The 12,980-nt window shown below is 38.2% G+C and overlaps 3 protein-coding genes across 3 annotated transcripts; 1 reads left to right on the top strand and 2 right to left on the bottom strand.

The window, feature by feature from the left end:
- Positions 1–2,415: 2,415 nt before the first annotated feature.
- On the bottom strand, positions 2,416–3,301 carry hist2h2l (histone 2, H2, like). The gene has a single exon (XM_077242425.1). It carries the CDS (start codon positions 3,230–3,232, stop codon positions 2,852–2,854), a length of 381 nt encoding a protein of 126 aa, XP_077098540.1. The 5' UTR covers positions 3,233–3,301; the 3' UTR covers positions 2,416–2,851.
- Positions 3,302–3,468: 167 nt separating this feature from the next.
- Positions 3,469–4,386, top strand: h2ax1 (H2A.X variant histone family member 1). The gene has a single exon (XM_077242424.1). The coding sequence runs from the start codon at positions 3,558–3,560 to the stop codon at positions 3,942–3,944; it is 387 nt and encodes a 128-aa protein (XP_077098539.1). The 5' UTR covers positions 3,469–3,557; the 3' UTR covers positions 3,945–4,386.
- A 1,157-nt stretch (positions 4,387–5,543) lies between these two features.
- On the bottom strand, positions 5,544–12,849 carry zpr1 (ZPR1 zinc finger). Its single transcript, XM_077242398.1, has 13 exons — positions 12,563–12,849; positions 12,300–12,461; positions 11,218–11,308; positions 10,928–10,998; positions 10,681–10,767; positions 10,449–10,571; positions 10,223–10,349; positions 7,161–7,231; positions 6,981–7,070; positions 6,792–6,902; positions 6,614–6,703; positions 6,315–6,380; positions 5,544–6,124 (listed from the first exon to the last, which is right to left on the bottom strand). The coding sequence occupies exons 1-13, from the start codon at positions 12,677–12,679 to the stop codon at positions 6,005–6,007; spliced, it is 1,326 nt and encodes a 441-aa protein (XP_077098513.1). The 5' UTR covers positions 12,680–12,849; the 3' UTR covers positions 5,544–6,004.
- Positions 12,850–12,980: the final 131 nt, after the last annotated feature.

The following is a 12,980-nucleotide window of genomic DNA, read 5'->3' as shown; positions in this document are numbered from 1 at the left end:
CTAATCTATTCATATTATTTTTCATAAAATACGCACACAATATCCTCTTTTTTAGTGTAGGTGGTTTCAGATGCGTCTTCGTGAGAAAAGGTTTCCTCTCCTCATCCTTTTTTAGAAATAGATATCCCAACCTTTCAAACAAAGCCTGCCATCGTCAATGTGTAATTTCAACAAAGACAGCCCCTCTTAAAACTTCATGAGAAAGGAACAATGAATTACATGATCTTTTACGACACTGTCCATCAGGCTATCTGGTTCCTCGGTCACATGGTTTCTTTTTTAATCTTACCAGACAACTTATGGACCCAAATACCATAATATATCCGCTTTATACCTGCAGAACCAGACCCCTGGTTTAAATTAACAATGCACAATTATTCTTTTATATGGTACAAACTGACTAATAATCGGATTCACTGAATTTTCCTTTGCAAAATAATATCATAGTTAAAAACAGGTAATTATTTTCCTCAAATACTCATTTGGTTACTTGCTGTGCGCCACACGCAATATTCAAGACCAAATGTCAAAACATGATCACGTGGATTATTCTCAGCATTCTCTCTTTGCCTGCAGGGGAGTCATGATCAAATCATCTCCCTCCATTATATGTCCCAGTAACACAAGCTGGATGAAATCACAGTGGACAAATCGTATACAGTGTACAAATATCCTGATTTCACTGTAAACGCGAGATTACCTCATTAAGGCATCTTTACACAGTTGAGTTAAAGCTGCTCTGAAGAGGCTCTGCTTTTTTGCACCAACTTTTTTGTAAAGATGCAATGCTGCATAATACAAAAATATGCCGGTGTTGATCTGAATTTGAACTCCCAGCCAAATTATTACCACAGGGTATAACCATGATTGTATAAAAAACATTTTCAACCAATGGATTTATTTGATTAGATTTTAGGTTATATCATTTGTTTTATGATTATTTATTCATTTAATATTTATTAATAATAGACTACATAATATTTGACTCATTTATTTTTATTTATGTATCTACAAATAAAAAATGCACCTTCCCCACGAGCCAAAATGTTTGGTGTGTGTGCCACTTAACCACTTAAACACTATCACATGTGTCAATGGATATAAAATTTATCAAGGTAATATTTCATTTTATATTAAAGGGTTAGTTCATCCAAAAATTCATTAAGTCATTAATTACTCACCCTCATTGTCATTCCAAATCCATACAACCTTAGTTCATCTTCGGAACACATTAAGATATTTTTGATGAAATCTGAGAGCTTTCTGACTCAAGTTTGTTATAGCTGTGGATTGTTGTTGTTTTATTATTTTTTTTGCACTTTGCAAGATTTTATGTTTTGCCTTCAAATAGGCCTATGCTTGCTGTGGTTGTATGTTTTTGTTGTTAAATAAAATGAACTAGAGAACAGTCAGGAATTCTGACTGTGCATTTAACTCTTTTCAATATAACATAACAAAGGTCTATGATAAAAGTTGCTTAATGTCTTTATAATAAATGCATCAAAACTAGTATTTTGTATAATTTGTCTGATGATGTTCAATTATCAATGTTTCATCCATCCATAACTAAGAGAATTTCTAACTTAAGATGATGTTACTATTCTACATGAATCAAGGTGATTTTGGCCTTTTATCAGACTTTTCAGTGTCCCACATTAGGAAGCTGCAGATTGTCTCAGACGACTTGCACTAAGAGCACTAATATGTCTGTCTACCATTTCTTTTATGAATGTTATCTGCATTTTCTATTTTGATTTGATTAGGACGCATCCTGGGGGTTTTAATATGGTATTTGGGTGTGGATTTAGATGGCTACAAATCGCAAAATGTCACAGATGTCTGAAATGCAAAAAATCTCCCATAGGCCTATCTTAGGGCAATTCACCCTATATCATACATTAAATTGTGAGGGCAGACCACAAATGCTCAGTATTGTCCTTTTTCATACTTCATTTTTATTTATATAAGCATTGTAAGTTCATAATTCTATGCTCAAACATTCATATGCCTACATGAATTACCTGACTGCTCAAAGAAATTTGAGTAAATTAGTGTTTTGGTTCCTCAGTTATATAACAGTCGATTATTTAAATAAAATAAACCTTGAAACGCGTGATGAGTAAATTTACAATTAAGTAATAAATCTATAATAAATTAATAAATATTCAGTGCTTGTTTTCTTCATGTACCCTCCAACACTCCAGAAGCTGCCTTACTGTTGCTATGGTTACGACTTCTGTTCGCAATACCAGCGTAAACTTTCGCAGATTCTGCAACGTCGTTTAAAAATACTGTATTTACATTTTAAAAATTAGAATAAATAATACTGGGCAAACGCACTTTTTGTTAATGCTTTTATGTCCTCCATTTAGTAATAAGCTACATATCACTTGGCAGGAACACTCGCAAATCTGGTTGTTGTTACCATTAACCAATATATTTATTTGTGGTAAATGGCAGGGTAATTATGAAGAAACATTCAGGCATAAGACATTTTTTCCAGTATGAATACAGTACAGCAAATTTGTATACAAGAAAACAATAAAAAACAAAGCCACAGTGTTTCCCTCGGGTAATTTGAGTTTACACATGAGTTAACAAATGACGACCATATGCCATAACAGTACAAATGTGCACGTGCAAATACGATCAAACATGAACAACCTCAGGTGAATGTTGGTGTTATACAGATGGAAAGCACTGGCTGTGTGTGTGTGTGTGCTCGCTCTTCTAGAGCTGCGATTCGCCCCAGATGTACCAGAGGTCCCTCATGCGGACATCAAACAACAACAGCGGATGGTTTTCGTCTTCAATCCTTTAGGATAGTCCAGACCATCTTGTTGGTTCATTTTCACTTGGAGCTGGTGTATTTGGTAACGGCCTTCGTGCCCTCGGACACGGCGTGTTTGGCCAGCTCTCCCGGCAGGAGCAGGCGCACGGCCGTCTGGATCTCCCGGGATGTGATAGTGGAGCGCTTGTTGTAATGCGCCAGGCGCGAGGCTTCTCCGGCGATGCGCTCGAAGATGTCGTTTACAAACGAGTTCATTATGCCCATAGCTTTTGAGGAGATGCCGGTGTCCGGGTGGACTTGTTTCAGTACTTTATACACGTAAATGGCGTAACTCTCTTTCCTGGTCTTACGCCTTTTCTTATCCCCTTTCTTCTGGGTCTTGGTGACAGCTTTTTTAGACCCCTTTTTGGGAGCGGGCGCTGACTTCGCAGGTTCAGGCATTGTATCGGTTTTTCACAAAAGCTCAACTGTCACAGAATCGTTATGGTATACGAACGAACTGCGCACATTACCACCCCTTATTTATAGAGTCGGCATGCAAATAAGAGTGAGCACAGTCTCGGCTTCGATAGGACGACTGCCTAACGTCATGGACCAAGTTTTGAGTAGCGATTGGCTGTTTGCTGTAGACTGAATCCATCCAATCAGAGCACACATCCGGGTATATATACCAATCCCTGCTTACATCATAAGCGAAAGCGCATTTGACTACCAACGCTAAACAGGACGATACAAGCCAAACAGGCGGTTCTTTTGTTGTCAAAACATGTCTGGAAGAGGTAAAACCGGTGGGAAGGCCCGCGCAAAGGCCAAGTCTCGTTCATCCAGAGCTGGACTTCAGTTTCCAGTTGGACGTGTACACAGATTATTACGCAAGGGAAATTACGCCGAGCGCGTAGGCGCAGGAGCCCCCGTGTATTTGGCCGCTGTCCTGGAATACCTAACGGCTGAGATCCTCGAGCTGGCTGGAAACGCAGCCCGAGACAACAAGAAAACGAGAATCATCCCCCGTCACCTGCAACTGGCTGTCCGCAACGACGAAGAGCTCAACAAGCTTTTAGGCGGCGTTACCATCGCGCAGGGCGGAGTGCTTCCAAACATCCAGGCAGTGCTGCTGCCTAAGAAAACCGAGAAGCCTGCCAAGAGCAAGTAACGTTAAACAGGCCTTTTACGATCACGGACAATGACACAAACGCAGCTCCGCTAGTTTGAGTCCAAGCTATGTTATGTTCCCTTCTTCGCGTTATATTGTGTTTTGTTTTAATGAAGATGACAGCTGCGTCTTGCAAACTTTTGATTTATTAATATTTTTTCTAATGTTGATTGCTTTTTTGGACAGACGCACTCCCCCGCACAAGAGATCTACACCACCACCGGCTATTAATGGCCATGGGACATTTAACCTGCCATCACGGTGGACTAAAGAACCTCCATTTGCGGGGTGAACAAACCCAGTAGTTTATTGTATATGGACCAATGTTGGTTACATTTTATTTGTCACCGCTTTAAATTACATGCAAGTCATGTTCTTTATCTGCTGTTCAGTGGTTATGCTGTTTCAATAAATGTAAAGTGCCAGTGGAAGGCACAAAGAAGCCGTGATTCATTGCTTTCCTCGAAGCCGCATTGTGCTGCATAGTCTAAAATAGAAGCTCTAATTAGAACTGTATCAAGTATGCTACAGCATAAAGAGAGCACTTGATTTTTTTATGAAGATATTGATAGCACTTCCTTAAAAATAGAAAACTCTTTAAAATTATGTAAATATATGAGCTGAAGATTAAAAAAAAAACATTGGCATAATGTTTCCTCATAGGCATCACCATGTTGACATCACATGACCATGACATGTCACACAGCGACTTATTGACAACAATAATTTACTTGGTCACCAACTGCTTACTGTGCTTTACAGATAAAACTTAAAATCACAAAAAGTATCTAAGCAACAAATATATTTACTCAAAGTTAAATTTACAATATTAGAACAATAACTTGCTGAAATAAAGAAAAAGATATGACTACCACAAATAAAACCCCATATTATTCATTGTATGAATAATTATATAATTAGATGCATGCTAATTTACACATTTTTGGCAGTTTCTGAGAATGCCGGTAAAAGTTACACAAATACATACCCCCGGGTTCACAGACAAGACTTAAGCCTAGTCCCAGATTAAAATGCATGTTTGATTGTTTTAACTGAAAGCAATTTGCATATCTTAAAATATGCCACTGCCATTCTCAAGATGCACACCAGCAATGTTTTTTTTTCTAAGGCACATTTATAAAAGCTACTTAAATGCCCTAATTGAACTAAGGCTTAATCCTGGCTTAATCTAAACCCTGTCTGTGAAACCGGACCATGTTTCTTAACTTGTGAACACTGCTGTTTCCTGTTAAAAGGATAGTGATGTAATGTATTTTTGGGGGGCTATACTTTACACTTCAAAGACAATGGTGCCATTTATAAATTTGAAGCATTAAAAATTGACTAATTAGAGAAGTACAAATATCAATAAAGACAATCAAACTAATTATCAGTTTATCAGGACAAACACCACAAGTATATGAAAACGATACACATACTAAAGAGCTCCTCTTCAGCAGTGCAACTGCATGTTCCAATACAATCATAAAATCTATTAGCTAAAGCATTGTGCTGGGTTTGAAGTCATACTGAAGCCATTGTTAATTAGATTTCTTACTGAACTTTGCAGTTAAGCGTAAATAGATCAACACCATATTATTACATATTTGAAACTCTTTTATTGTACAAACATAACCCTTATTATGCAGCCTTAATGAATGAGTCAGCCCTATTTAATGGAAAAGAAAAAGCGTCCACAGAATTCACATCTGTAATGTGCTTAAGACTACTTTATTAAGTGTCTAGTTAAATTTACTTCAAAAAACTTTGTAACAATTTTGTTGTGACAATGTTAATTAACGAGTGCTTCATAGCCAAGATGACCATAACTTAAAAAATATTTTACAGGCAGCAAGGAAATTAAGAACCTTGCATTTATTCAAGCCAAAAAAAAAAAATCCCGTCTCAAATCATAATGATGCTTTTAAAGACAACATGGTTTTCAGAAGTGGCAATTACATGAAAAATTACAATAAATGTAAAAGTGAATTAAATAATGTGATTTCGACAGAATTTGGAATATAACAACATATAATCTCCATTTTTCTCTGACTTTCAGCCTATTTCTCTCCGTATTCTTCGGTTTTCATGTCATTGAGCCCCAAGTCTTCGTTCTGCTCAAAGGTCCTTGTGTACTTTTCAATCTTCATTTCTGGATCTGGATCTGGGGCATAAACATTCTGCAAAAGGAGTTGGGTGATTAGCCTTCACATAAAAAGAACAAGATATATACATCCAAATGCTTAAAATCACACAATTGAAGACATTAAATCTGAAGCTTAGCCATAAGATATATTAATAAGATCCTTTAAATAAAACAATGTTTTATTTTGTATTTAAAAAAAAAAAAAAAAGTTTAACTGGCCTCACCTGAATATAACTATTGCCTGTCGGATCGTCCAGGATAATATGCACATCCATTTCCCCCGCCATTATCTAAGAAACATTTAGTAAACAACATATTAATTTCTTGACAATTTAACACATAAAAGCAAAATTATTTTGATAAAAAATATATTCTCTATATATTTATAAAAACAAAACAAATGAATAAGTCTATATTTTGTCTTTACATTTTTTTATAAGTTACTTTTAAGATGCCCCATATTGAGAATACTGCATTTAACAGGGAAGAACATTAACAGAAATTCTAGAAATATCATTCAAACCTTGTCAATCTTTTGCCCAAAAAGCTCCAGTTTCCCTGCTCTATCCGCTGTAAAGCTGTCTCCACACATGAAGGGGTTTTTTGAAACAATCTAAAATAAGCATAAAAGCATACAATTAGCATAAAATAGGCCGTTTGTTGATAACAACCAAAGCTGTTAGCTGGGCTTTGATTCCTACCAGATCTTTGATGTCCTTCAGGAGACCTTCCAGCGTAGTGAACTTCCCTCCGACAGCCGCCATCCCCAACTCAAACTCCAGCTCGGGAATCAACACGCTACACGTCTCTGACTGTTACACACATTCATTACACGTGAATGATGAAAAGGTAAAGTATGCTCACATAGTGTCACATGGAGCCAAACCCACCTTCAGCAGGTCTCTGGACATATCTGAAGGGTCAGTTAAGTGGAGAGTTATTCTGGTTCCCAGCTCTTCTGTGGCTCCTCCTGATTTCACCTATTTAATGATGTCAACGATAAATTCCAGTCCATAATACGAGAACAGCAACAACAATAAATGACATATAGCATGGTTTATTATTCTCACCTCATTGGTGCGATGTCCACAGCTGTCGCAATTAGTGGCCATTATAATGACCTCTTTAAAGTGTGGAATTTCTGCAATTGGGTTAAAGGGACCAATAAACTGCTTTCTTAAAATTATGACCCACAACTGTTAGACCCATATCTCCATGCCCCATTTAATGCAGTGCCATTTTCACAAAAGAATATTACACTAAAATGCTAGCGAAACGTAGCGCTGCTAATTTTAGCCACAATATAGGTAGACACGAATAACCGGTAGAGATTTTGGCCTACCGACTATCACGTTACGCTCGCATGACGTTGCTGTGCTGCGCGGTCACAAAGCTTTTCATTTGAATGTGTTTTTAAACATTGTGGTTTAAGTGATTTTAACACAGTAAGCAGAGAAAGACAACAATTCGCTATATGAGCGAGCTCGCTATCAGAGAGACTGTTTCTTAGCATTGTCTGAGAGACACATGATAATGAATGGTAAACACATACTTATGTGTCAAAATGACCATCTCTGCAAGTAAACAGTCATTTATGTCTTAAGTGAATGCAAACAGTTGAGAAAGAAAAACGCATGAGTATATTGGCAAGTCCTAATGCACACAAACCTAATCTTTTGACTATATTCGTTTTTTTGCCCTTCCTGTTTACATTCACTTTAGACATGCCCGGTTATCCAATATCTGTGTTTACATTAATCCCTGGCAAAAATTATTTTGTTGGTGATCGCTTTACTATGCAACATGGTTGGCCCTCAAGTTTTTAATGAGCATACTAAAATGATTTTATAAGTCATGTTGGTTGGCAATGATTATTTGCCAGAATGCACAAGTTAAAAGCTGTCATGGATGTTTGCAGTGAAAAATCTGACTGAACGTATACAAACCGGAAAATAATGGTAATTTGTTTGTTATTTTGTCTACAGCTAGATATAGTATTCTGAAGTGAAAAAGTTGTGTGGTAAGATTACATATATTTGAATGAATTCAAATTATTTAATGAGAGAGAGAGAGAGAGAGATAATGTAATTTTTAGTAGTGAAGCGGTTCTCTTACGAGATGTTCTCTCGTATTGCGTAAGTTTAGCTTACGCTACGGGAAAGATTCATCTTCTCGAGATACTGAAGCCAAAAAATTATCCTTAATTTTGTATACCTTGTCAACGCACTGCAGCAGCTAGCAGACCTAGAGCAGGCCATCTCGCGTGCTCATTGGCTGCCCTGCGGGCAACTGCTGCAGCCTACCAGTGAGCCCGGCGTGACGTCACGCCCAATGAAGGGCGCCCGCGCCTTTATAGCGTCACAGCCCGCCAGATAGGCGTGGCTTAGCGTATAAAATAGGGGCTGTAGGCTGAATTCTCTGATTTTTCGACTCTTCAGCGAGCTCTTCGCATCGCTGGATTTGAGAGAAGCCACCGCCGCCGTCGAACAGCGAACAGCCAGCCTAGGACAGCGCTGAGGAAGCCGGCCGTCTTCGCCACCTTCAGTCATCCGTGCGAGCTACGCTATCCGGCGACGTATCCTTTTTTGCATATTATTCTAAAAGAGCAGCGAGTGTCTTTTTAAAGATGCCTAGCACGCCTTCGACGGTCAGGCATATCAATACACCGTCCTGCCGTTCGGCCTGTCCCTGGCACCCCGTACATTTACAAAGTGAATGGACGCGGCGCTCGCCCCCCTGAGAAGTCAGGGGCTGCACATAATGAATTTCTATCCATGACATATGTGTAGCGGCGGGCTGGAGCTCCCCGTCTACCTTTGTCAGGTTTTATAACCTAGAAGTTCCTGCCTTGCAGGCTAAAAAAGAGGTGTATTCTGCCCAGATCTCCTGCTCAGATCACTTTCATGACTCAGCTCTCCTGGTTGAGCTGCACTAAGTAGGGTATGTGCCATATGACTATACAGACCGGCGCGCTGCTCTGTATTCCCTATGTGTGCTTATGTACAAGTGATGGCCCGCCTGGCTGGCCACCTTATTTTTTCCACTTATGGGGTTCCCCTCAAGCTCGGGGTCTCATGTGGATGCTTGGCGCGCACGGCGTTGACAAAGTGTTCCCGTAGCGTAAGCTAAACTTACGCAATACGAGAGAACCTCTCGTAAGAGAACGATACTCGGTTACTAACGTAACCTCGGTTCTCTCTAGAGAGGGAACGAGTATTGCGTAACCGGCCGTGCTCGCGCCACGAGCGACTTCGCTTCAGTCGTCGAAAAACCAGAGAATTCAGCCTACAGCCCCTATTTTATACGCTAAGCCACGCCTATCTGGCGGGCTGTGACGCTATAAAGGCGCGGGCGCCCTTCATTGGGCGTGACGTCACGCCGGGCTCACTGGTAGGCTGCAGCAGTTGCCCGCAGGGCAGCCAATGAGCACGCGAGATGGCCTGCTCTAGTTCTGCTAGCTGCTGCACTGCGTTGACAAGGTATACAAAATTAAGGATAATTTTTTGGCTTCAGTATCTCGAGAAGATGAATCTTTACCGTAGCGTAAGCTAAACTTACGCAATACTCGTTCCCTCTCTAGAGAGAACCAAGGTTACGTTAGTAACCGAGTATCGTTTTATTTATACATTTTTACGAGGTTGAAAAACACTTTCTATTCTAATTAATGTTTCTGTGTGCGCAATTTTGTTTCCACTTCAATAAAAAAAGCTGTGAGTTTTAGTGCGATCGCATACAGTGACGTCTGCTTCATAATACGACATTAATTAATAATAAGACTCTAGTATTAGTTTTTTTGATATTGAAAATGGTGACAAGAATTATGAAATTACAAATGGTATAAAATTTATATCAAACTTATTTAAAGCAAAAATAACTATATCGTGATGATATATATCATTGTGAAATAAAATGTCTCATAACGAGAATCGTGATATAAGATTTCGGGCTTATCGCCAACCCCTACTTGGTACCATCATTTGTTGAACAACCCTTTTCTCTGCATTAAAATAAATTAGTAAAGCAGGATATTAAAAAAAATCTACATGGAAAGCCTCTGTTATTTGGTATGCAATTTAACACACAAAGATTCATTTGAAAATGCATGTTGTTTGCTAGCGTACTTGAAGGATACGGACAAGCTTCATGTTTGTATTGGCTGGGGCATTGCATTCTGGGCAGTTAGTGTTAAACACTAATACCTCATTTCTCATTGCATCTATATCATCGCCTGTCTTTTCGTCTTCTTGTTTTTCCTCTACCTGAAAAAGAGATGGTGGAAGTTGAAGAAACTGTAATCTTACAGTTCTGCACTCCTAGCTCAAGTCAACAGCAGAACAGATTCTACAGCAGTTTCTTACCTCGATTCCTAGCGCAGCGTTGTGTTCAGCTGTCCTGTTGTAATACGTGACAGAAAGAGCCGTGTCTTTCTGAGGCACAAACGGGTTCTCAATAAAACTATTCCCAGATGGATCATCAATAATCTGCAGACAGAAGACAAACGCGGCATTCATTAGTTCATGATAATAATACCGTTTAATCCTTTGTCAGTCGCATTGAATCTTTCTGGAGTTTACCATCAGCAAAACTTACTAACGTGAATTCCTCTTCAACTTCTTTAAGTTTTTTCAGCCTCTGGATGAATTCATCTATTTTTTCAGCAACAGCTGGATCTGTTCCCTGAAATGTGGAGAGGAACATAAACAGAACTCTTAATAATTATATGTAGACAATTGTTCTCAATATAAAACAGAACGCTTTGCATAAATACCCCACACCTGATGAAATATACAGAATGAACAAGGCTATTAAAAAAAAACTGCACAGATAAAGCACCCACCTTTCTAATAGGTTGGTCTTGCTCTAAACCCGCCACTGCTCTGTCCAGAAGGCCCTCAATTGTTGACAAGGCTAACCCATTAGAAAGAAGACAAAGTGTTATTAATGATAAACTTACAAACAGAATTTATTAAAATTTGCAAAATATCATTCTGCAGATTAAGTCTACAACACCATAAAACAAAATTATAGTTGAGCTACAGGCTGTAATTGCATTGTAATCCAGCAGAACATCAACTTTTCAATAAGAGATTTGTACTTTAAAGGTCAAAATGAAAATACATAACTTACAGCCCTTCTGTGTGAAAGGAGGAATTTCAAAATCAAGTTGTGGAATTCTGGTGGACGCACTGTCCGACTTTACAACCTCTCGATTCATGTCCTGCACAAAAGGAAAAACTACTTGCTGATTCCTGAGAGAAACTTCAAATGGGACTACATGAGATGTGTGGATCAGCTCTAACGGAATCCGCAGTTAAAAACAAATCATCCATCCACCCCTATTATTTTCTCAGATTTAGACAACCATGCCTGATTGTCAAATTACAGTTATTCATATATACAGTTATTATTAAGTGTTAAGCGCGATGATAATAACATAACACTCAAGTAGTCTAAATAAACATTTATTTAAAGCAAAAGTTCTCATTTGGCAAAATTAAGTTTCTTAGATAGCCTAAACCAGGGGTTGGGGTCTATAACTCTGTGTTTGAAAGAAGAAAGGATGGCTTGAGGGCGAGTAAATTATAGAATTGTTTTAATTTTTGGGTGAACTAACCCTTTAAATGTTCAGTGTTGCATCCTTAAGATGAACACAGTTGTCTTTGTTAAAAATAGGGAGAGCAAAATATATTTCCAGTGCTTATGCCGCTCTCTCTCCCTCTTTGATCTAGAAATTGATTAATAAAATAAAGCCCATTCTGTTGCTTTCGTTGATGGGAACTGCATGAAATTGACCAAAAGAAAACGAATTTTATAGAAAATTTAAAAACACTCTAACTAGAATAATTTCTCTTCTGTATATTTTAAGTTAGTTAAACCTGTCATATTATTAAGCAATATCACATGTGGGTTTTTTATCCTTCGTGCTTTATATAATGACCACTAGGAGAAGCTCTAGGCATATGTTTCCTTTGATTGGTTCATACGTTGTTGAAAATTGATTAAACGAGTGACGCACTTTTGTTGCGTTTTATGACGGGTCATTGTCTTTCTTAAAATATCAACACATTTATGATTTATCTCTCTATTTTGGGAATGTAATTAGTATTACTTGACCCTCCGGACATCTAAAAAACAGTTTATGGTCAAAAAGTTAACAGTCCATACCAACAGTTTATTACTTTTTACATAATAAGCAAGACAAAACATACCTGTTTGGTCTTTACTTGTAAGGTGTACAGGACACCCTGCTCTTGTATGCGGCCAGCAGACTGGATTTCTGTGTTGGTCCAGTTACAGTGTGGACATGTAAAGGAGCTGATGATGATTTCTTTGAAGAAAGGGATCTTAGTAAACAGAAGACGTGTGCTTCCCTGGACAGGTCATAAAATTGCCATTAAATACATTTGTTAAAACATTTTTTAAATACTTGATATATGTATTAGTAATAATAATAATAAAGCTGCATATGTACATTTTTATAACAGTTCATGCACAAACTCTCAATCACTGTAGGTTGATGATCTTCATCATCTGCATTAATGTTCTTAAAAACGCCACCGCGGACGCGCTCCTCCTCAATAACTGACATATTGTCAGGTACCGTAGGTTAAAAGTAGCTATTTAAACTCTCTGGTTTACTGGTAGAAGTGGTTATTATAATGAGTGGTGTTCTCGATCTGCTAGAAGTTTCCAGCAGCCTTCGCAGTTCGCACGTTTTTGGTAATATCATCATGTGCGTTGAATCACCACCGGGTCAGACTCAGCTCAAGTTAATAAAACGTGTCAAAATAAAAGTCTCGACTACATATTTATTGTAGTGCATTCATGTTTGTCATTGCTTATTTCATGTATTTTAAAATAATAATCATGAATCACACATGAACACAATA

Source organism: Siphateles boraxobius, unplaced genomic scaffold (genome assembly GCF_051911475.1).
Source record: "Siphateles boraxobius isolate OS27281-9 unplaced genomic scaffold, OSU_SipBor_1 25, whole genome shotgun sequence".
Classification (NCBI taxonomy): Eukaryota; Metazoa; Chordata; class Actinopteri; order Cypriniformes; family Leuciscidae; genus Siphateles; species Siphateles boraxobius.
Note: the sequence above shows the minus strand (reverse complement) of the source record. Positions and strands in the feature narration are given on the sequence as shown.